The 26,249-nt window shown below is 34.8% G+C and overlaps 1 protein-coding gene across 1 annotated transcript in view; it reads left to right on the plus strand.

Annotated features, from left to right (window-relative positions):
• The first annotated feature begins 416 nt into the window (after positions 1 to 416).
• Cubn2 (Cubilin 2) overlaps positions 417 to 26,249 on the plus strand; it is a 40,684-nt gene continuing 14,851 nt past the window's right edge. Inside the window, exons 1-14 of the mRNA XM_014238292.3 lie at positions 417 to 972; positions 7,680 to 7,783; positions 7,851 to 8,232; positions 9,059 to 9,295; positions 9,665 to 10,420; positions 10,483 to 10,806; positions 10,913 to 11,078; positions 11,175 to 11,416; positions 11,474 to 11,850; positions 11,913 to 12,046; positions 13,151 to 13,340; positions 18,377 to 19,892; positions 19,984 to 20,145; positions 20,209 to 20,683. Coding sequence (XP_014093767.2) covers positions 430 to 972; positions 7,680 to 7,783; positions 7,851 to 8,232; positions 9,059 to 9,295; positions 9,665 to 10,420; positions 10,483 to 10,806; positions 10,913 to 11,078; positions 11,175 to 11,416; positions 11,474 to 11,850; positions 11,913 to 12,046; positions 13,151 to 13,340; positions 18,377 to 19,892; positions 19,984 to 20,145; positions 20,209 to 20,683 — 5,608 coding nt within the window. The 5' untranslated portion in view covers positions 417 to 429. The remainder of the gene's footprint in view (positions 973 to 7,679; positions 7,784 to 7,850; positions 8,233 to 9,058; positions 9,296 to 9,664; positions 10,421 to 10,482; positions 10,807 to 10,912; positions 11,079 to 11,174; positions 11,417 to 11,473; positions 11,851 to 11,912; positions 12,047 to 13,150; positions 13,341 to 18,376; positions 19,893 to 19,983; positions 20,146 to 20,208; positions 20,684 to 26,249) is intronic.

The following is a 26,249-nucleotide window of genomic DNA, read 5'->3' on the forward strand; positions in this document are numbered from 1 at the left end:
GCTGTAAAATTTATTTCCCTAATTGGGAGGTACCACTCACTTAATTCGGAGCTTAGTTATAGCATTTTATAGATTTCTGTTTGAGGGGTCAATTATACAATATATGAATTATAGTGTACAATGTGTTTTCACTTACTATTACTTATTACTGTCTATCTATGTATGGTTAATTATGTATATAAATATTTGATTTATATATATCCATTTTAGATGATTCTAATTTAAATACCCCGCCGCATGTAATATATACTATAAATAAAAGTACATATATACACATGCATTTATATGTATATATGTAAATAAAAGCGACAAATTAAATCATTTTATAATAACGCCCCTTTTTCATTTTTCGTCGCTTGGTATAAATACAGACCTCAATCATAAATTCTGTTTAGTTTTTTAAATGGTCGGCTTGAGAATCGAGTAAAAATGAACATTAGAAAGTGTTTCATAGCGTTGTTAATAGTTGTGAAAATATTTATCACCGTTAGTGGTGAATTCATTGAACAACCTCAAATTAAGGCCGTTGACGGAAAATTGATATTTCGTGCTGCACCTTATCGAAACATCACACTTCGCCTAAAAGGTGAAGGAGGTATTTTTCTTAACTCAGTGAATATTCTAAATAAGGTAAAAAAGAGAAGGACGCAACTCGGGCCGGCTCATAACGAAGATGTGTTAACTTCAGAAACGCTTCGTTCATTATTAGCTACATTCAAATCAGATTTGCAATCGCTTGGCGTACGTTACGCCGTCTTGCAAAATCGGACACGGGGTCGAGGTCTGTTAATCAATATACGCCGTAGTTCGGGGCGTGTACAAAGGGCTCAAGCTCGAATCGCACAAATCGAAAACATTGTTCTAAAAAACGAATGCGAAGATAAGAGTGACAATGGTACGAAATGCAAAAATGGCGGTACCTGTTACGATGGCTACAATAACTTTTACTGTGAATGTCCAAATGGGTGGACTGTAAGTAATATTTAGATATTATAGGATAGCAGTAACGCATTAATTGAATTGTGAATTTCGAAATTTGTACCTAACGTGTAATTATAATTGAATACTTATTGTGAATTTGTATTAATATTAGAAATACCACGATAATCATATTATCAAATACATGCTTATATTCACACCTAGCTACCAGTCTCATACCACTTCAAAATGTAGGAAACAGTAATTTTGCTTGGATTGTGGAGAAAAACTGGTGTAATCACAATTGCTTATAAGAAAATCGTTCTATAATTGGTATACGTTTGATTTCAGAAACTTTTATATGTAATCTGTTTTAAGTTTCAGTAGAAGATTTGTACGGAATTACTTACATACATAAGGAGTTAGCTATTTTTTTCTTTAAACTAATTATTAAGTATTCTCACAAATCGAAATAAGTTAAGGTTATGGCTTCCAATAATTTTTATAAAAACTTGCATAAGTTTGACTGTTTGCCGATTTGCCAATTTTCGTAGGAAGCTACCAAATTTCAGTAGAATAGTTTATGCAAGGACTGTGTCGATTCTATTAAAGCTAGAGTACTTGACGTTGTTGGTGTATGGCCCTGAAGTTAAACTTTTGGTCACCTCTGATTTTAATATCTCCCTTCTCTCAAAATTTAGAAAGAGCACTAAATTTTTTTGAAAGAAAAAATTGGTTGTCATAACATATTTTATTTTAAAAAAGTAGAAATAAACGTACATGTCGCACACTAAATACAAGAGAGCCACAATTCGTAGAATGTTCCTGTTTATATTTTTTAATAATTTTTACAGTCAAATCGTCCTCCATTATGCATAATATCTTCTTTAAATTAACCAAAAGTAGATCTCACGGTGATTTCCCAGTACCCTTAAAAGCCTAAAACTTCCGATTCATTCAAAGTTTTGATTTGTGTTATATCTTTAGGATTTTACAGGGTGTTTTATTCGTTGGTATTTTTAGTGGTTTCTCAAGATTCTCATTTTTAGTATATATTTTTTCAAAAATTTATATTTTATTGAAATTTTATTTATTTCATTTTTAGTATATATTTTTTCAAAAATTTATATTTTATTGAAATTTTATTATAATTATTAGTAGACTGATAAAAGATACATTAGTTATTAGAGATATACCACAATTTATGCAATAAATTTTCGTACGTAATTACTATAACTTTCGCTTTACTCACTTGAAAGTTCAAAATTTTCCTTAAAATTATGTTTTCAAAGTAAAATTACTCAAGTCTAAAGGCGACTAAACTAAAAGTTAAGAAACATGTTATATCAAAGCCACATGTCACGTGATGTAATATTTTAAAGTGTTTATACATGAAAATAGCGATTGGTTCCTGGAGGAACCGCCAGGCGTTTAAGGGTTAAGTAAAATAGTGATGACAATGTAATTTCTCGATTATATATTGATAAAAATTGAAATTTTTTATTTGTGAGTCTTTTGTAGTTAGTATGCGATGTAATGTACAGATTCTATGATTTATTAACCCAAGACTTTTTCACTCATAGTTCTTGAATAACCTTTAAACATTTATAGAATTAAACAATTCAGTACTTCTACTTCTTAATGATATACTATATTACAAAATTTATTCATTCATAACAAATTGTATAAAAATTAGCCTCTACACACATATATCATCATACATATATCAAAAATTCATTCGAAAGTATATTTCCTCATCAGTTTAAATTTTGGCCATAAAATTTACTCAAAGTCATATGTCGAATTCGGATCATGAGTCTGCTATCGATGGGAAAGACTGCATCATCTGGTATATTATAATTGTCGCAACAACAATTTGTAGCAATGCATTAACCGAAAAAAGAGACAAACGGAAATTTAGAATTATATTTTTAAAAACATTCATTGCGCTAAACACACGTTCAACTTCTGCAATTGAGTATGGTAATAACTAGAACCTCATGGCGAAATTTGCCAAATTTTCAAAAGGATTCAGACAAACTGAGTCTTTATACATCTAAACTTGAATCCAGAATTCTGAAGTAGATTCAGTATGATGCCACTGAATTAAATGAATATTTCTCCTAATTAACTATCTATGAGTTCAGATAAAAAGCACTAAAAACGGCACTAAGCACTAAGTTGGCAACTGTGGGTTTTATCAGTTGACTGATTTGTGAGCTATATATAGACAAATATGTATACCAGTACGCGCACACATGTGCACGGAAAAGTGGGCGTCATGCAGTGATTAACGATATATTGTAGATATAAAGATATACTCGTATATGTACATACATATAAATGATTCTGTCCGTCTGTGTGTGCAAGCGATAACTTGAGTAAAGATTTACATACATTGATAAAACTTAGAACATGTATTCACTGACACCCAAGGCCGGTCAAAGTGCAGAAAGTATGTTGCTTAAAACCTTTTATAAAGTGGGCGTGGCCATGTCCCTAATAGGCTTAAAGTATCCTCTCAGCATATTCCCATACTATCTGAAAGTGGATGAATTCGGATGATTACCACGTCCAACCCTATATAGCGCTTACGTTAAAATGTATAACCCACTAGATAAATATGTTAGAAGCATCAAATTTTACAACCAAGATGCTGGAATCGGTGTAAAATCACATCTCAGGATTATTTCAACAATCTTAGGGTACATTGCGAAAATGGTCTACTTCGAATATCTATGTACATATATACTATATCACAATTGTAAAGTTCATGTGATTCTTTTTATTTACAATATATAAATTAATCTCCAAAATTACTGTTAAAACCTTGCACATATAGTCTGATATAGTATATAGTGGTATAGCCTGATCTCACCAAAAATAGTCCAATTCGGACCATAATTGGGGACTTAAGTTACCGAATATGTGATCTTCGATGCATCTAGGGTATTTTTACCGAAAATATCGGTAAAGCTGTTAGATATATAATATTGTATTATTGAAATTCAGAGATAATCTTTTCCTGATAATTGTATATTCTTGTGTTAAAAATGGGTGAAATCCGGTCAAAACTTTCCCTAACCTCTATATTCCACTTTAGATAGTATTATTTATCTTAAAACTTACCTAATTAACCCACATAAGATATACATATATATACATATGCGATACAAACTCAACCAAAGAGCATAAATGTTATATAATAAGTACATGAAGAAAAATTCTACCATCCAATTTTATGAAGATAATTCACACATTGATTGCTATATTCGACATATAGTCTGCTTAATAATAATAAATTATAAATATAATGCGTAATTCGTTGGCCGATTTCACACATTTGTGTCATTAAACCAGAGAACGTAAAATAACGAGAAGGGACAAATCAAATTTTATATGATGCTTAATTGAACGGCTAACAAAGCTGAAAAACGCCGGGTAGGAAATTAACCATTTTCTAATTTATTCGCTACTATTTAGCACAAAGATGTAAAATCTCTGCGTAACTTGCGTGAAAAATACTTATTTAATAGGCTTATTAATAGTTAGTCTACCTTCCCTGGTAACGCATCAGTAGTCGAGTATGATCAAAACTGTATTACTCGTTGCAGTTTTCTGGTGTATACTCATTCTCTGATGTTTTCTGTCCACCAGTATGCAGTAGGTTTCCGTTGCTTTGCTTTTAATTTTGGCATAAACTTGTTGTTGTTGTAACGTCTCGGTAACATTTGAAAGAGAACTTTGTACTGAAGTGTAGGTGCCTATTTCTGAGATCAGGCGTGTGGTGGGAAGTTTTAAATTGTTCGATTTTCGTGTGCTGGTTATTCTTCTCTCTTATTCTGGGAAATTATATGTTGATGTTTGGAATGAAATGTATTGATGATCACTTCCGGCGTAGTCATCAAGTACTCTTCATTTTCTTATACTTATACTCACTGTACTGTTCACTTATGATGACGTTATCATAGTGAAATCTTTACATACCGCGCAACCATAATAATAACAGAACTGTAATAGTCTGAGCAACATGTTGCTAGAGTACAAAAATATCGACCAAACGAATATTCCCAAATTTCATGGTGTTTGTCGATAGAAACTTATTAATCCTCAAAATGGAGGAGTAAATATTTAAAAACGCTCATAATTTATGAGGAATTCAGTTGGAAATGGAAGCTTACTTAAATAACCGATCCTTGTACGAATTATTCATCTCAGGCTTGTATAAGGCACATGTCGTAAAATTATAACCGAGACTCAAGCGTTTAATATTAATTTCTTCAACAGATTGGCAGTAAATTTGATTATTAAGAGTTTTGGTTATAGGCTGATAAGAACATTGGAGAAAATTTCGCGCAATTTGAAATTTGGTGAAATTTACCTATAACAAAAATTCGTAGTAAAGAATCAGTGTATCCTTAATTACAAAAACTTAATAATTATTTTATGAATGTCAATCTAGTTCATGTCAAAATAGTGGCAAATGTACTCTTCTGCTAAATAATAAGTATTGTAACGAAGCTTTTTTGCTGCCCCTGCTTCTTGAGATTTGCCGAGGTATACTCGCCGTGTCCAGGGTTCGTTACAATAAATTTGTAAACTGTGGGGCTCTTTTTACAAATCGTATTTTATTAAATTTCCGTACATCTACAATTTCTCCTGCGTTTACTTAACCGTACAAAATGTTGTCTTCCGCGTTGTAGTGGCGTCACCCGATGATAGCGCTATGGCTCGGATGTTTCTGCCGGCGCTGGTGTAGGCTTAGGTGACGATGTGCTGCTGCGTGCGTTGATGCTCGTGGGTGCTACGACGATGACGCTCGGATGTTTCTGCCGGCGCTCGTGTAGGCTTAGTGCCGTTTCACATTGGGATTCAAAAGAGTCTGATGTTTTTCAAATTTTCTTTTGGTGTCGCTCTGGGCATTCACACGGTCAAAAAGAGTCCAGCAACTCGAGTCTAGTTTTTCTGCATTCCTTTTCACAAAATTTTCGTAAATATTTGTGCGGTTCGACTGCGCAACACTGCGTACTGCGTATTTCATTTGTATGTTGAGATGATGGTCACACATTTTGCTTGCAATGGATTACCATGAATATGGTAGAACAATATGCATAATACAAGTACCTACCCGCTAAATAGTTTCAAAGAAATACTAAAGACGGGAATTTCCTAATCCACAACAATGTATTGAATATCCGCTACTAATATTTTCAAGGCCAAATTTATAATAGGAATTTCCTAATCTTTAAGTATTAAAAACTCATAATTTCTTTACTCCGTATTAAAAATTCATAATTTCTTTACTCCATAATCTATATCTTAATTTTCTCCTTATTTACAATTTGTCATAATATTTCTATTATTCTATGCATACGTATTTGCATATTACATACAAAAATAGATAACAGAACTCAAATTTGCGATCGAATTCATTTGAAACCGAGCGCTGTTGCAACCATTCAAAGAATTTGAAAGTGAAAAGGAATGCTGAAAAGGGTAGCAGCGAGCTGTTACAAACAAGAACACAAAGCGCCCTTCGTCTTTCCTCGTCGTCCCCTCGCCCACAATAAACTGGTATGAGACTCTTTTGAGTCCCTGTGTGAAACGGCACTTAGACGACGATGTCCTGCTGCATAAGTTGGCACTCGTGGGTGCTACGACGACGACGCCCAGATGTTTCTGCAGGCGCTCGTGTAGGCTTAGACGACGATGTGCTGCTACTCGTGTAAGTTTCGATGGCGATTCTTTCGCAGCTCGTGTATAGCCGTGAAAAATAACACCGGGCCACAGGAGACTGTGTTGGCGACCTAAAGTTAAGGGTTGAGTCGGTCAGAGGATCAACTCACTACCGAGCTCCTCCTTTACGAACGGCGTTCACAACTTAAGGCACTAGGACTAGCCAGAGGATCGACTCACTGCTGAGTCTAGTGCCATGCGTCTGATCGCTGTTACAGCCCTGTGCTGACTGACTGATCGGATCGGCTTGCTTGATTTCCGCCAAGCCGTGTGTTGCTTGCTCGCCTGTTTGCAACATGTTGTTTTAGGATGGCGTGTGTTGCTAGGAGTCGCGTGGTTTTGCCGTTGCAGCACAATACTTGTTGTGTTGTTTACGTGGAGTTGTTTAACTGTTGTGTATGAGAACTTGTATACTCGCAGTGTTGTATTTATTTAACAGGGTGCATCGTCATGCGTTGCGTGGGCTAAATTCCGTATGGATATTTAGTTCTCACAGTACCGATCCTCTTACCCGCGAACCATCGGTCCATATTGCGAAATATTTAGAATTATTTGTGGATCCATTATACAACAACGTTCGGGAGTGTTATCTTACCGTCCTAATGATGGGAATTACTTGCCAAATGAACGATGTGCTTGGATAATACGTACCGCTATTCTTAAATAATAAGGGCCATTTTCAGTAGATTTGATTTCGAACCAGCTACTGATTGCCATAAAGATTGGCTTCAGTTACATGATAGCCGTTCCTTAGCTTTACGAATGATTGGACGCTTTTGTGGAAATGCTTTGTCTCTGAGCGGTAATATACAAATTTCGCAAAATGCTTTGTTTTTCTGGCTTAGTTCTGATAATGAAACGACTAATTCTCAATATGGAGGAGTAGATATTAAAAAACACTCATAATTTATTAAGAGTTCAATAATATCAGTATTATTCAAATAACTGCCTCCGGATGTGCTGTCGAAAACGTTTTTGTATATAATATCTAATTCCAAACAAATTGCTATTTTCTTTTTATTAAGGGGAAAACATGCGAAGAGGATGTGGATGAGTGCTATTTGTTTGCGGGTACCGATTTGGGCTGCCAAAATAACGGAGACTGTATCAATACTTTGGGAACTTTTAGGTAATATGTTAAGTTAAAATGATTAGTAATAAAATATATTATATGTTTATGAATATTCTTAATTTAGTTGCTCTTGTCGCAACGGATTTTATGGCGCGCATTGCCGGATTCGTAAGGCAGTTTGTGAGGAATCTGGCAATGAAGAATTATGTGGTCATGGAACATGCGTTTATGCAAACAACGATGCTAGCTACACATGCATCTGTGATCAGGGCTGGACTAAGAATAAAGTAATTCCGGAAGCCGCCTGTGATATAGACATAAACGAATGTGAAAAAGTAACTAATCCCTGCCATAGTGAATGCATCAATTTACCGGGTAGCTTCAAATGTGCTCCATGTCCCATTGGCTACACTGGGAATGGACTAGTTTGCTCAGATATTAATGAATGCTTTACTGATAACGGTGGATGCAGCATTCAGCCGAAAGTTTCATGTATTAATACAGAGGTAACTTTAGTCCACCTTCAATATTTTAAATGTAACTAAATAAAAAATCGTCCAACATTGGAACAAGTTAATGGCCGACTCCACCCAAACCACATTAAGTTTGGGAAAACATATCCCATTAATGTCATTGAGCTATCACATATATTAACCCATAAATATGAATGGTTTAAAGTTAGAAATCATTATATAGAGTATATTGGGGTTAGAGGAACGTCTGAACGCATTGCATTCATTTTTGCCATTCCCGTATATTCGAGTTACGTTCACTTAGCTTTTCTAAGACGTCCAACATTTTCACTGACATATTCTATATAAAGACAAACGGAAGTTTACAAATCATATAATATTCATTAAATATATGGAGCCTTTTTTACCGAGGGACATTATTCGGTCAAAATTGTCTTAGCATAAATATAAATAATACCCCCCTTAGATTTATGTTTCTGGCATGATTGTTATAGAGTTACTGCACTTTTTGTAGGCTTCAGGTATGCCGTTATAGGCTTGTGCAGTGGCTATGGTTATTACCCGATTTATTCAGAGGTAGCAAAAGGAGGTGATGTACAATATTTTCACCAAGCTTTGCAAAGATAACAGTTTCTGAAAGATATTCATGAAACTCTAGGAGCAACTCTCACACTACCCATTTTCAAAATTTTTCTTTCGATATTTATTGTTAACTGTGTTATAACAGATTATCTGGCCACTTAGGAATTGTGTGTATCAACAAATGAATTACAGAATTTGGTTTGAAAACTAGAAATAGTTTTTGATGTTAATTTTATTTAGAAAAATATATAATACAAGTTTACTATTTTTTTAATAGGGATCTTATCACTGCGGTAATTGTCCAGTGGATTGGAAAGGTGATGGAAAAATATGTGAAAACACTGCCCCAGAAAGTTGTGAATCCAAAAACATATGCTATACTGGAGCTAAGTGTGAATATATTTCCAATACAGTTGTCTGTACCTGCCCACCAGGCATGTATGGTCATGGATTTGGGTATGCTGGTTGCAGTTTACAGTCATTAACTGATCCTTGTACAAATCATTCATGTCAGGTTTGTATAAAGACACATATCGTAAAATTATAACCGAGACTCAAGCGCTTAACATTAATTTCTTGAACACATGGACAGTAAATTTGATTATTAAGAAATTTTTGGTTATAGGCTGATAAGAATACTGGTGAAAATCTCGCACAATTTTAAATTTTGTTAAATTTACCAATAACATAAATTCGTAGTACAGATCTTCTGGTGATTCACTCAGTGTATCCTTAATTACAAAAACTTACTTATTATTTTTTGAATGAATCAGTATTCGCAAAACCCAAATGAACTTTAACTTAAGTCAATATGTTTTTTTTTTCGCCTTAGTCTCGATTATACTCTGGCAAATTTAACAACACAGAACTTTTTTTAAAGTAGAATAATGCAACTTGTGAAGTAGTGGGAAGCGGTACACTATGCTTTTGTGAACCGGGCTTCATGGGTCCCATATGCGATAAACCCGATGCATGTCAATCTAGTCCATGTCAAAATGGTGGCACATGTACTCTTCTGCTAAATAATAAGTACCGATGTTCCTGCCCACGTGGAACCACCGGTCCATATTGCCAGATAGTAAGAAGTATTTGTGGATCCATAATACAGCAACGTTCGGGAGTGTTATCTTACCCTCCTAATGATGGGAATTACTTGCCAAATGAACGATGTGCCTGGATAATACGTACCAATATTTCTCAAATATTGAATGTCACCTTTAGTAGGTTTGATTTGGAACCAGCTACTGATTGCAACAAAGATTGGCTTCAGTTACATGATGGTCGTTCCTTAGCTTCACGATTGATTGGACGCTTTTGTGGAAGTGCTTTGCCTCTGGGCGGAATAATACAAACTTCGCAAAATGCGCTGTTTTTCTGGTTTAGTTCTGATAATGAAACGACTGGCGCAGGTTTCAATTTAACTTGGAACTCTATGAATTATATTTGCGGAGAAGTGATTAATCTCAAACCAGAAGAAAATGGAATAATACGATCGCCGGGTTATCCAGGGAATACGCCACCTAATCGGGAGTGTGAATGGAAATTGAATGCGCCATACGGATACCGATTCCTTTTACGATTTTTCGAAATTAATTTAGGTAGTACAAGAGATAATATCTGCACCAGAGACAAAGTGCTTGTAAGTATGTACTAGTTATGTTCACTGTCAGAAATATAATTGATTGGGTTATCCCACTGTAGATATATGATTCGGATTTGTTATTAAGATCAGTATGTGAACCATCTCTGGTAGAACCTTTGCACTCTTCTTCTAACGTCATCCAACTACAATTTCATACGGATACTTTCGGAACAGATAGCTCATTTCAGTTGCATTATGAAGTTGTACCGTCTGCACCTAACTGTGGCGGCATATTTACGGAGCCTTCAGGCGTAATTGCCGGCTATATTAACGGCCGCATTTGTTCGTATCTAGTACAACAACCAATTGGTACAAAAATTCAGCTAGATCTTACAAATATCGACCTTGTTAAATCTGAAGGTTGTTACATACAAAAAGTAGAAGTAAGTATACCATACACACAAACATACCTATGAATATTTGCTAAATTTCCTTTTAAAAAGAATGCAAAAAAATAATTAAAAATCATAATTACCTGCTTATTGACAGATCTTCGATGGAAATACAGATGAAGCCAATCTTCTCAATCGTCTTTGCGGCAATCAGGAAGGTATTGAACCACTAACATCCAGCGGCAATATGGTGTTGATACGTTATGAATACCTTTTACCATCATTCAGTTTGCCAAAGAGCTTCGAAGTGCAATATAAAAGGGGTATGGACAAAAATAAAACTTCTAACATGTATATATATTATATATGTATAGAGAAATATCTGCGGGGTTTATGAACTAATAATTTATTTATTTAAGTTTGCAATGATGAATTTGTAAGCACTGACGGAGACTTTTTTACAACACCAAACTATCCAAATCCTTATTATGAGCACATGGAATGTACTTTTATAATACGAGGGCCAGTAAACTCCGTTGTACACATTAATTTTACGGACTTTTCGATAAGCAAAAATTATGCACAGCTGGAGTTAGACGACGTTTCTCCATCCTTTTTTAGTAATACTACAACTTTTTGCGAAGACGAAACATTTGTTGATGTAAATTATATTGAGACGAACTACCATTACATATTACAAATACATTTTTTTTAACAGGTTTATTTGTCGAATAACAACAAACGTCGTTATTATGAAGGCACATTTCTCCATCTGGTATCAGAAAAAAATGTTTTGCGTATAGTTTTTCATGGTGGAACCAATAAACAAAAAGGGAGAGGAATACGCATTGAATATCATTTTGAGAAATTGAATTGCGGAGGCATTTTAACTGGAGACAGTGGCCAATTCCATCATATGGCAACAACACAACAGGCGGCACAGGATTGTGAATGGGTGATCGAAGTACCACAAGGAAAACACATTCAACTGAATGTACGTTTTTCACATTGGAATATATTCAAATGTGATCCAGGTGATGCAGATATTGATATTTATTCCAATGATACTTCCACTGAAAGTCAACTTTTGATCAGGTAAATTTATGGTATTTTACAATTATAAATAAAATCGAAGTACAAATATGTGCATATTTTAGCTTTTGCCAGCAAACAAAAATTTTAAGTGAATCATTCCATGCGAAGACTATTACTGTTATCCTTCACATAAACCGCAAGATACGATCCCTTGTCAATCTTATTGCCAATTTTAAAGCAATTGATAACAACGCAGGTAAGCGCTAATCAATTAGAATATTTATACATAAATATTAAGGTAAGCTAAAAATTACTCGACCGAATTCATTGGTTAAAATGAGCCTATATGCTAGAAAAAATATCCTGTAAGAAAAAATATTTTGCTTAATTTTTAAAGGTGTGGGTGTGCATTCAAAGTTGTTAAGAAAATTTTATGATCTAGAAAAATCCGCAATGCAAATTATTTTATCTTAAACTGATTTTTTTACGTGTAATTTATATCTGAAACTACAGAACGGCACACAAATAGTACGTCTTATAAAATTAACAAGAAAAAACGTTAACTTCGGTTGCATCGAAGCTATAATACCCTTCACAGATACAAAGGTTCCTTACAATAACTTGATTCAGATCTAATTTCGTGAATCGGCAATAAAAAATAAATACTTTACTCCGATCGATCAGTTTATATGATAGCTATATGACATAGGGATCCGATCTAAATAATTTCTTCGGAGAATATATTCTTGAATTAGAAAATAACTCATGCCTAATTTAGTGAAGATACCTCGTCAAATGAAAGAGTTTTCCATACAAGCACTGGAATCAAGTTCAGTTTGTATGACAGCTATATGCTATAGTCATCCGATCAAAACAATTTCTTCGGGAATTACATTGCTACCTTAGAAAATAACTCATGCCAAATTTCGTGAAGATATTACGTCAAATAAAAAAGTTTCCCACACAAGGACTTGCTTCTGATTGTTCAGTTTGTATGGCAGATCTATGCTATAGTGGTCCGATATCGGCCGTTCCGACAAATGAGCAGCTTCTTAGTGAGCAAAGGACAGGTACAAAATTTCAGATCGATAGCTTAAAAACTGAGGCACTAGTTTGCATATATACAGACGGACGGACGGACAGACGGACATGGCTAAATCAACTCAGCTCATCATGCTGATCACTTATATATATTATATATTATATATTTTATAGGGTGTCCGACGTTTCCTTCTGGGTGTTACAAATTTCGTGGCAAACTTAATATACCCTGTTCAGGGTATTAAAATAATTTATGAAAATCAAGAATCAATTTGTAGATATACATAAATAAAACTAAATTTATTAATAAATTTTTCAGCTTGTGACGGGAATTTTACAGCGAGATACGGAATTCTCAAAACACCATCATGGCCAAGAAATTACGATGATTCAATGAATTGTACATGGATCATTAGTGCTCCAATAGGTCACAAAATTGAACTTGTTGTACAAAATTTCAGTGTAGAAACAACATCAAAAATTTGTAATGATGATTATCTAGAGATCAGGTAATTATATCCATTTAAAATATATATATACTATATGTATTTAACATATTCACATATAATACATGCATACAATATGTATGAGTGTAAATACTTTCGATATACCGAGGCATTTTATTTTATCCCAATAGATTGGAATGAAAGCTTTAATTGACTTTGTCTTACCAAATGCAACCCTGTGTACGAGGAAAGTCCTAATAGTAAAGTACTAAGTAAAACTATCAGCAGAAAATAAAAACTGAGAAATAATAGAATTGTGATCATTTAAAAGCATTTTTTCAATTAACATGATATAGTGATAACTCCCTGGGTAAAGAATAACACCCTATTACCCGGAAAATTTTAAAATGGGGAGAGTTTCTTCAGCCCGTCAACACGTATAGATTTCTTAGGATGATCCAATTTGTTTGATAACGACAACTTACCATGCCACGAATATATGGTATAGAAAACGTTGTTCTTTTTTTGAGCGTTTTACTTTCTTAAAGAAAAGGGAATTCCCACCCGTTGCTTACAAAAAGAGTGGCGCTTTCAAATTATCGGCAGAGCTATCGATATTTTTCGTTTTGCACCAATCGTTAAATTATCTCAAAATAAACCAACCGGTGTCCAACAAGAACAGACTAAGCGACTCATTGTAACCATATTTTATTAAAATAACTTTCATTTTCACCGATATATAGGCACAATACAAAATCCACCTCAGTGACACCAAAGACAGTGACATCAAAGAAGAAGTCAAGTTTGGATGTAACTCAACATTTTATACACTTGCAATTTTATATAATTATATTAAAAATGGTGCAAATAAATTCAATATGGATTACAATCATTTTCACCCTCTCGCAAAATGATACTCAGAGTACTATAGGTTTGTTCTTCTAGCGGTAGCTTGTAAAACCTAAAACTAATCGATAAATATATGGAGTTATACATATATGTATACATATTTTAACGATTAGGATGACGAGACGAGTTGAAATCCGGGTGACTATCTACCCGTCCGTCTGAACTAAAAAGGTTAATGCTCATGTCCCCACAAATTAGTAACGATATATCAACCAAATTTGCTGATAATAACTGCGTCAGAGATATATATAGCGTTTATAGGAACATATGTCAAAATCGGACTACAACTATTCAAGCCCCTTGATACCGAATATGTGGACCCCAGGGCCTATGGACAGCTTTTTGCCGAAAATATAGGTCAAACTGGGAGATGTATGTTATTGATGAAATTCGGAGACAATCGTTCCTTGATAATAGTAAGCATGTCTGTCCAAAATAGGTTAAACGCGGTTAATACTTTCCGTATACCCCATATCCCTAATATGACGATTTTCGAACTACAGTTCACTTTACACCGCATATAACCGTCACTATATGAGATACCTCATTAAAATTGAAAGAGCGAGAATCTCTGGGTATATCTTTGTGGCAAAAATCGAAAAAATCGATGGAAAACTTGCCCTATCTCCCACATAACTAACGTAAGGATCCATTTGATCATCATAACTTATACGTACATATATTGGTCAATAGGTGAGGTCGGTTCACGAATTAGCTCAGCTCTCATATACTATACATATACATATAACGATTATCGTGTTCTAGCCCACTTTATACCTCGTTCTTGAGTATGCTTAACCTGATGTAGTGATATATTATATATGATCAGTAAATGAAATCCGAGTGGAAATGTATGTTATGAAAACGAATTCACAAACAATATTCGTTTATTATTCACTTCAAATCAATTGTGTGAATTTTGTGTGCGCACACATACTAAAGGTAAATTTAAGTGCTAAAATTATGCATGGAAGCTCATAGATATATCGCCCAAGAGTTTGTTAAGGGTGACAAAAATAAATTCGATGCGTTTTAGAACTAATCTGTAAAAGCGTCAATCGTCACGGACGTATCTGCGTAGATAAGCGACTTCAGAAAACCCCACAAATAGTCTAGTGGTGTTAAATGCACGACATTGGAGCCAACCCACGACGCGGGATAATGCCCTCATCAAAAGTTTCCTTCAATAAGTTGATTGTTTTGTTGGCTGTATGGTATGTAGCGCCGTCATGTTGGAACCAAAGGTTGTCCACATCATCATAAAGGCCGGCTGTATTTTTGAAAAAATATGGACCAATGATTCCTTCTGCTCATAGAGCATACCAAACATGCGATGGCGTCTAAACAATGGCTTGTGGATTATAATCACTCAAAATTTTGTTTATTAACGTTCCTATTCAACCAAAAGTAAGTATCATTGCTCAACAAAAGTTTCTTGTGAAAATCTTGATCCGTGGCCATCTCGTTTACTGCCCATTCACCGAAAATCCGACGCTCTTGATGGTTCGTTCTTGCAAGGTGTAACTTAAGGAAAAATTGAGATATCGTATTGAAAATTGATTCACGTGTTCCGACGAGTTCGTCGATGGGCGTAATCCGACTACTGCCACGCTCACAAAATGATATTAATTGAGAACTTATAAATTGCCATAACTAAGCTTCACATTAAGCACCGAAACTGTAATTTGGTACAACGAATCGCAATAGCAAATAGCACCTGCGGTTTGAAAGTTTTTGAAAAAGTGTCCTCGCCCCCTAATAGGTTTAGTTTATATATCTCCCAAGCCATTTAAGTTGTATCACCCAAATTCGCAAAGGACAATTCATTTTGATACCTTTTGCGACAGCGTGAAATTAGGTAAAATCGAATGATAACCACGCCCACTCCCCATGTAACGGTTTGGATTAAAACTAATAAAAGTGCGATAATTCAATAACTAAATGTGTTAGAGACATACAATTTTACACCTAGAATAGCGCAAGAACAACCCACATTTGGGTGAAATCACATATCTCCGGACCTACACAAACCAAATTACAACCAAATTTGGTACTTGGGATAATTTTGACATTATGACACTGTAAAAATGGGAGAAATCGGACGGCAACAACGCCTACTTCCCCCAGTATACAAATCAAGCACCAATTAATATATCGGAATACAACTTTGCACAAATATTCTCTTTAAGGTATAGCATCTCAGATTAACAATTTGTGTCCAAATACCGGAAATGTGAACCCCATGTCTAAGAATCCTTACCTGATAATAGTATATCTGTATGTCCTAAATGGGTTGAATTGGGTCAATATTTCCTTAACCCCCCTATACCTAATATAAAGATATTCGACCTTCCGGCTGTTTATGTACACCATATATCGGCCAGTATGTGAGTTATCTTAATTAAATTGAGTGAGCGTGTTTTCCTCCTAACGGTGCATCTCTGTGATGGTTTGTGAGGTACCTTAATGAAACTCACTGAGCATCTGTTTCTGTTAATAATATAAATTAATGCCAAAAATATATATCCCATATACCTAACAAAAGATTTGTAAATTTCTAATTGGCCTTATACCGTATACAAGTATATCGGTCAATATGTAAGACATCTTATGAAAATTAACTGAACGTATAAAATTGAATACACAGTGTTACGAATCGTGTTACAAAAACCAAACCGTAATAACGTTTTTTTAATTAATGAATTACGTTTATTTAATTTTTTATTGTATAGCGAATTTTATTTTATTTTATATAATGAATTATTTTAAAACAAATGAACCCTAAATGACGTCCATGTTCAGCCACGCATGTGCGACACCTAATTATTGTAGAAAATTTTTTATTGCGACCTAAAGGTTTGAAGTCGGCATTGCAACAATTATGGATTTAATGGACTGCTTCAATTCAGTTAGATTTCTGGGTTTTGTTTTGTACACCTCTTGCTTGACAGAACCCCATAAAAACAGAACCCGGCGCAGTCAGGTCAGGTGACCTTGGAGTCCAGCGGAATGTGGAATTTCTTTAAATGGGCCTTATCAGACATAAACAGGTAATTAAACCAAGTTATTGTCTTTTTATTTCGGTTTAACCGGGCTTATTATTTAAACTTTGTACGGAAACAGGTTTAAGTCATCATGAATTATCCGTTGTAATGACCGTCTGCTAACTCCAAGTAGCGCCGATAAGTTGCAAGTAAAAACTCTTGGCTTTGCCTGAATTGACGATGCAACAGCCGTGATTGTTTCTTGAACACGAACATACGGATCTCGATGGTACGGTTTTCTTGCGATACTTCCAGACTCGGCAAACATGTTTACCAATCTCATATACTCGGAGAAGTGCCGCCAGAATCCCGTCTGAACTCTCTTTGGACGGAAATGATGGATTGCCAGGCATGGTTCCGATGCAATATCCAAATCCTTTTTTCGGTATCCCAAGCATTCATTTAAAAAAAAATTATATAATAACCTGCCAAATAAAAAAAACTAAGTCGATTACTCACACAGGAAAAAAGTTATTACGGTTTGTTTTTGTAGCACGATTCGCTGTTTTCTTTCACAATTCATTCATGATGGAATAAAAACGAGAACGAAATTTGTTCATATTCTCGTTTTTTAAAACATAATAAATTTACTCGTTTTTGTATTCATTTTAATTTCCTTTTTTACTTAGATTCCAGATTTAGTCTCTTTGGTAGAGTTTATATCACATATGTATATCCTATTTGAGTTAACTAGGTTAATTTTGGTACCAATATCCCGGATATGAAGCAAAAAATAATCAAGGGAGACTACGACCTATAATATGTGTTGTATAACAATGACTAATTCATGTTCGATTCTTTCGCAACATTCATTAATATAAAGTTTTGTCAACACATGAAAATATTTCACTGGCTTAGATCTTTTCAAACTCCGAAAGAAAACGAATGCTCGGTTACACCCGAACTTAGAACTTCCTTTCTAGTTATATTTATATTCGTAAAATAATAATTAATGTAAAGTACAGTTTAACTATGCTGTTCTAACTATAATTTTACATATTACCTCTGTATAGGTATTCATACAAATATTTATATACTCAACTTCAATGTAACGAATATTTTGATTTTGTCTTTAATTATTTATTATTATATATATTTTTTATGGTAAATTATTTGTTTTTTTTTTTTTGTTTTTTCTTTATGTAGGAATGGTAAAAGTGCAACCTCTCCTTTAATTGGGAAATTCTGCGGAAATACAATACCCGCACGCTTACCATCTTTTACAAATTACCTATATCTTCATTTTGTTTCGGACTCATATATATCCGATAAGGGCTTCTATATTACATGGCAGCAAACCGAAACAGGTTGTGGTGGTAAACTAAATTCGTACACAGGCTCAATACATTCTCCTCATAATTCTGATGTAAATGCTGGAACCGTATCTTGTGATTGGGCTGTAACTGTAGCTAGAGGATCAACAGTAACAGTATATATCACAGTTTTCGGAGATGACTCGAATTTATGCATCCAAAATGTTTTAGCTGTATACGATGGACAAACTGTAAACAGTCCCCGATTAAAATTCAGTTGTACGAACATTGGTAGCGCTGTACAGTTAACAACTACTTCAAATCAGGCTTTAATAATTTATAACTTCGATAAGAGTAATGTTGAGAATGGCCTGCAGTTCTTTATCGATTATGAGACTAACTGTAATGGTAAACTAGACAACTTACAGGGAGTAATCGAATCACCTAACTTCCCCGACAACTATCCGCCAAACTTAAATTGTTTTTGGGACGTACACGGCGGTCAAAACAATAAGTTTCAATTGATATTTTCGCATTTAAACGTAGAAATTCGAGATGAAAGTTGCGATTTCGACTATGTGGATGTTATTGATTTGCGAAACGATGACGTACTATCGAAGCAGCATTTGTGTTCGAATTCTCATAAGTCCATCACAACTGAAGGAAATCGGTTTCAAGTCAAATTTGTTACCGATTATTCTGAACATGCGAAAGGTTTTAGGCTGGAGTACAAACGGATTGGTTGTGGGGATAAAATGACAGCAAATTATGGTATTATAAAATCACCTAACGCTCCGTATAGCATTGATATGAACTGTAACTGGTATATTGAAGTTCAGGCAGGGAAAAAGATTATTCTTAACTTCGATGAAATACATATTGAAACTAAACGAGGAGACTGCATTGAGGATGGTATTATTGTTTCAGATCAAAAGAATTCCACTACTAACATTTTAAAGGAGTGTCGTATAGATCAAATTCCCATTACAATAACATCAACGGCTAATCACTTATACATTCATTTTTATACAAGTAGTACAAGGTCGAGGAAGTATATTTCCGCCACATATAACACTCACGACGCCTCATGTGGAGGAACCTTCCGCGGTAATAGCGGCCAAATAAAATATCCGTCTAATTCGGATGTCTCTGGTATAAATACAGAATGTGTATGGCAAATTATAGTAGATAACAGTTATGGAATAAATCTTGCTTTTGATACATTTAATCTCAGTTGTAGTGGTACATTTTTAAGTGTGTGGAAGCCAATTGATAGTACAGATCAACTTATACAAAAAACTTGTGGAAACCTATTACCCGAAAACAGAAGGATCCAAAGTAATCGCCTGAAAGTTGTTTACAAAGCGAGTACAGATAGTTGGGGAATATTTTCTTTCAAATTCAAGCGGGTAAGCAAACATAATTTATTTAAGTATAATCCAAAATTATTTATGCTTAATGAGCTTATTAAAAGTTCTTTCTACTAATTATCTGTACAAGGTATGTGGAGGCTATTTGGATGATACTTCTGGTTATATAAAGGCACGTTGGGATGAAAATTGTGAATGGAAAATTGAATCCGAAGGCTCAAAGATTTTTCTCAATATACTCCATTTGGAATGTGATTGTTCGAAGCATACAAATTGTACAAATGGCTTAAAAGTAAGTGTTTTAAGCGCATTGCGGGAAAACTTAATATTTTTTTAATGTTTTTTAACAATATAGTTAGTAGATGGAAATGATCAAAGCAAATTAGATGTATATTGCGATAATCATCAGTCCAATATCATACTATCAACAAGTGCTTTGTTTGTTTACGCCACAAAAATTGAATTTAAAGCCAAATATAGTATAGTACAAAGTTCATGTGGCGGCACTATTACCTCGCTTCGAGGCATATTGACATCACCATACTATCCTCAGTCCTATCCATCAAATGTTGAATGCGTATGGGAAATTAAAGCGTCATCAGGAAACTACCTTGAGCTGGATATTAATGAAATGGATATTGTAGAATCCGAAAACTGTAACCAAGACTTCTTGGAAATACGAGAGAAAAACGAGCTTGGCAATATTGTCAAACTATATTGCTCTAATGAAACTGTTACGGAAAAACTAACAATATTTGAGAGAGCATGGATCAAATTTCGCAGTTCAAAAAGAAACACGGCGAAAGGCTTTAAGCTACAGTGGAATTATGGTGAGTGCAGTTTTGGGTTATATTCCAACAATATTTTCATTTACATGTAAATATTTGTGAAAATTTCGCGAAAAATGAATCTTATCGAATAATGCAAAAAGTATAACGAAGTACTAGTTGTTTTATGTAGATAAATAGGACCATTATTTATTAGATATATGGAGTCCTTTCGGTTTCAGAGCTTCCACGGTCTATCAAACAAATAAGTTCGGAAGCTCTCGCAATATGTACGAATATATGCCAAGACATATATATAAATATATACTAGCTGGCTTTTTTTGCCATAAACGAGATTTTTGGGAAATATTTTTAATGAAGTGCGTGGGGGATGTACATTTTGGTCTCACGAAAAAAAAGCCCAAGAGCTCCAAATTTTGTTTTTTCTCAAGTTGGTACATATGGCATGAGATCACATGCAAAATTACAAGTCATTCTGTCAATTAATACTTTGTTTACAAGCCATTTGAAGTTGACATGTATATTTACAAGTTTACAAGTATTTTTTTAATATGGAAAAAATTGAATATCGCGCAGTGTTTAGATTTATTGTTTTGAAAGGTTTAAAAGCAAAGGAAATTTATGAACAATTGTGAGAAGTGTATAAGGAGTCCTCACCTTCAAAACGAACCGTTGAATTTTGGGCTGTTGAATTTAAAAGTGGTCGTACTAGGCTTGAAGACGATCCATGCGAAGGACGACTAAAATCGCAACCACACCAGAAATTATCGAGCAAGCTCATTATATTGTTAGTGATCCAAGATTGACTAAGCGTGAAATTGCTAATGCATTTTATAGGTTTTTAATTAATGGCGTTTTGTGGGCGTGGTAGTGATCCGATTACGCCTATCTACGCATTTTTTTGCCAAGAAATACGTGTACCAAGTTTCATTCAGATATCTTAATTTTTACTCAAGTTATCGCTTGCACTCGGATTTCAAATCGTCTAATCATCCTGATAATTTACAAGTATATATATATAAACCTATATCTATCTCTATTAGTTTTAAGTGATACACACAACCGCTAGGTGAACAATACTATTATACTTTCTAGCGACCAGTTGCAAGGGTATAAAACTGTTGCGAAATAATTCAACATTTGTTATTGGACGAAATCGTCAATTTCAATCAAATTTGCTCACTATAAGTGTGGGGGATGTATTTATAAAGTTGAGAGAGTTGTAGAAAATTAAATTATAAGTACTTTATACAAGTTAATAAAATAAAATCATCATTGCGAATGCCAGTCTAATTAAAAATTGAGTGCGTTTGAATTCAATTGACACATCTGTAAGAATCATAGGGATGATGGCTCCGATAATATTTTTCAAAGGCAAAGCCGGGATGGATTCAAATTTCTAAGAAAAATAACCGGAGATCCAACCTTCAGTGATATATTGTGCGGTGGCATGCCCGGCATATCCAATGAATTCAAAAACTCAATTGAATAGTTCACAACTTCGTTGTCATCTCAAACAACATCGACAGATCAGTATGATACCAAGTCCCCTGTCAACAACTGTTGTATCTTTGAATTTTTTTTTGCTGCCCAAATCGCTCTTTCTGCCTGCCACGGGAAGTGTCTGTCTGAAATCACCTGAAAGAAGTAACAGATTGCCGCCAAACAGTTTGGCGATATTTTTTAAATCTTTCAATATCCTATCCAATGCCTCAAGCGAATGTTTGCGTGCCATAGCGCATACATCCCAAATGATAAGTTTGCACTGACGTAAATTTTTTTTGCTCATCATTTAGTTGTAAAACAATGAAAGTGACAGTCGTCGCCAATTCGTCGGTATCATACTGTAGTTCTAGATTTATATCTGTAATGTTTAAATCAGATGCACTTCGATTTGGTGAACTCATACCGAAATGACTGATTGGTAAATTTGCAATGACAATGCAATGATCCTCAATAGCAATCAATGCTTGAATGTACATTGCGTCACTGAATAATATCGTTGGACATTGCACCTTGTACGATGTCGATACATTATATCATCAGTCATCGAATCTTTGTGATTATCCCACAACATTTGTGATCGAGTTGGGAAACATGTCGTCAGTACTATAGCAAATAGTAGACGAATTTGGGTCCCTGTGCAGTTTAATGCCACTTCAGCAAGCATACTGTCCCAATGATTGTCATATTCTGGTAAGCCTAGGGCAAGGCGTGCATCTTTATAGGTCGGATATTGTTGTAATAAACCGGCGCATGCATCAACTGGTATGCCTTGCTTGCGTGGCATCCCTTTCTTCGATTGGGTCCATATAAAATAGCTTGGCACTACTGAATAACACAAATAAAAAAATTCATTAGGCATAGCTTTTGGTGGGTTTATAGCACGATCAAGTGCTGTTTCGTTCGTAAAAAATACGCGTTGGACGTTTTCGAGATGCACAGCTCAATGGCTAACAGCTGGATCCCGTTCATGAATTGGAAAGCCGAAGATACGCCAGGCAGCTTCATTTGAACTGATATTCCGGCTAATTGGGTAATTCATTATTTCATTATTTATACTTATTTGAGGAGCATTTGCATTAGTATTTTCAATTCTAAATACAGCAATATCACTTCCTTTATTCACATACTTGCAAATATATTTGATGCTCTTCACCGAACTGCAAAACTCAACATTAATATGAGCATTGAGTATTTTACTCAGCAGAGGTGAATATGGCACCACCCATCGATTGTCGATGCCAATGTTCGCATTATTGATATTTTTAATGAATGGCAGACCGTATCGTTGGTGAAATCTTTAGGAAAACGCTCAGTACATTTTCCGTCTACCATGCAAGGCGATGAACGATTCAGATCTCCTCACGGACATGTTTGTAGTAACAATATTAAACAATAATGGATCTTAAACGAGTCTGGAATTTCTGCAGAAATTAAACTATCGATGTCTTTAGCACGTATTTTGTCGATGAATCAAATCCAAATATGAGCATATCGCTTTTGCCACTCAACCGAATACATCCAACAACTTGTAACGCCAACTACATGAAATTTTGTAATAAAGTTTATTAAGGACTTCAATTTTTGTTTAAAAATAGGATGGCAGGCTTACCAATTTGGGCTGTGTCAGCGTTGTTCGCAATAGCATCTCGCAGGTGAATATATTCTTCTGCACGCAGCTTCTGTTGGTTATCTTCACATACATGATTTGTATAATTTCAAGAAGTCATTGTGCTCATTTAACAAAGCGTCCAGCTCGCCGATAAATCGCCTGGCAAAAAGTGAATTTAGAATATTGTAATCGGAGATTCGTTTGGCGTTGGCGAAAGTGAAACCACTTTGTTATAAACTTGGACTTTGATTTTGAAAGTACAACTAAGTTGTTTACCATTTGCAGCAATATTTTGAACAATTTCTGTTGCTCCGAGCGAAATCATTTGGGAACATGAATTGAATGCACGAATTGATTTTAGGAACAGGCTAGAATCTGGATCTGTACCGATGAAAAAGCTGTTCAATTGTTCAGATCGTATTTCAGTTTCCATTATTTGTACTTTTACTGATGAGCAACACATCCCGACTGGCTCATTTTTAAATTTAAGTGACCAACAACACGGGCATTCCTTGTCCAAAGTACCAATGATCACTTTGAAATGAGCATAACATTCAAAATCAGGCTCATACTGGAATTAAAAATTAAAACTATCATTATTACTAACAACTACCGTTGTTATCGGAGTTCAAAACACGTGTTCATTTACATATATCAGATTCCGTAATTATTGATAAGTCATGTAATGTCAGAATCAGCCTTTATTATGATTCAAATTTTCTTTTTCAAATATTTCCATTAATGAAAATGTGTTTTTTTATTGATAACTGAATACTAATAGATTGTAAATCATAAAAAACAATCAAAATGTAGGTTTTTTGGCATTATGAATTAAACATTTTTTTCGCAAGAGGAAACAGAGTAAGAGTATACTATAATTATTATATGCTATTGCCGTCTTGTGGATCTGAGGATTCTCCAAAAAAAAAAAAAAAAAATTTGGGGTGAACAACCCTTAACATTTAAGGGTATGAAAAACAGATGTTGTCCGATTCTCAGATCTACCCGATAAGCAGAGCAAATTTCATCAAAATCGGTCCAGCCGTTTCGTCGTAGTTTGGCAACGAACACCGTGAAACAAGAATTTTATACATGTATAAGATTATTAAAAGTTTTGATAAACGAAACACAACGTTTTTATTCTCTAGTAGAGAAGAATGGAACAATGGTTCTGTTATCGAAAATACCAATGGCGAAATCTACATATTCACCGACAGATCAAAGGGTGAAATAGAAATAGGAGCAGGCTTCTTCTGTAGTCTTTCAGACCGAAATTGTTGGCATAACAGACAGTGCCAAGTGGACTTCTGCTCTAACCAGCAAGTCCATAAACCTTCTACTGGACAGCCAAGCAGCAATTAACGCTATCCGTAGCGCCAGTAAGAAGTCTCACTGCGATAGGCTATGCCAGCAGGCAATAACTAGGGCCTCTGTAGGTAACTCGGTTTATATCATTTGGGTACCATGTCTTATAGGAATTGAAGGAAACTAAAAGGCAGACGACATGTCCGACTGATGCGCTTAATATGCTCCTGCATCAACTGCACATAGCCGTCTTTCCTCGAAAAATAGAAGGAAGTTCTGTTATCATATATAATTACATACATATAATCAGACTATGTCCTTCCAATTAGCTCAGAACAGATGAAAATCATGAAAGATAGCGAATCTGATATGGTCAAAATATGACAAGACAAGAACTAAGGACTTATTAAATAGTTCCAGGAAAAATATACACAGACTTATCATATCGGGCCATTAGCTATTTGAAGAGAATACTCTAGGAGGTAATTCGGGAATTGTCTTCTACTCTCTCCCCCAGCTCTATCACAAACCCTACACAGAATACTTGGAACCCATCAGGCACCTTGAACGGCTGTCTGCAAAAACCTTAACGGATATACATAAGTAGTTTCATTGAGAGCACCAAACGGTTTAAACGCAACGATGAAACCGGGGTAACAAGATTATAAAGGTCTTACGATAATGCACCTCCATCAATAACATTATATATTTTTATACCCTGACCAGGGTATATTAAATTTGCCACGAAGTTTGTAACACCCAGAAGGAACGTTTTAGACCCTATAAAATATATACATAAATTATCGGCATGATAAACTGATTTGTTTTTGCAACGTCCGTCTGTTCGTCTGTCTGTATTTGTATATATACTAGTCCCTCAGTTTTAAAGTTATCGTTCTGAAATTTTGCACCTGTCCCTTCCTCACTAAGATGCTGCTCATTTGTTGGAACGGACCATATAGGCCCGATATCGGACCACTATAGCATCGCACCACTATAGCATCGCACCACTAAATACAAACTGAATGATCGGAATCAAGTGCTTGTATGGGAAACTTTTCTACAATATTTGACGTAATATCTTCCCGAAATTTGGCATGAGTTATTTCCTAAGGCAACAATGTATTCTCCGAAGAAATTGTTCAGATTGTATCACTGTAGCATATAGCTGCTATATTAACTGAACGA

Source organism: Bactrocera oleae, chromosome 6 (assembly GCF_042242935.1).
Source record: "Bactrocera oleae isolate idBacOlea1 chromosome 6, idBacOlea1, whole genome shotgun sequence".
Taxonomy (NCBI): domain Eukaryota; kingdom Metazoa; phylum Arthropoda; class Insecta; order Diptera; family Tephritidae; genus Bactrocera; species Bactrocera oleae.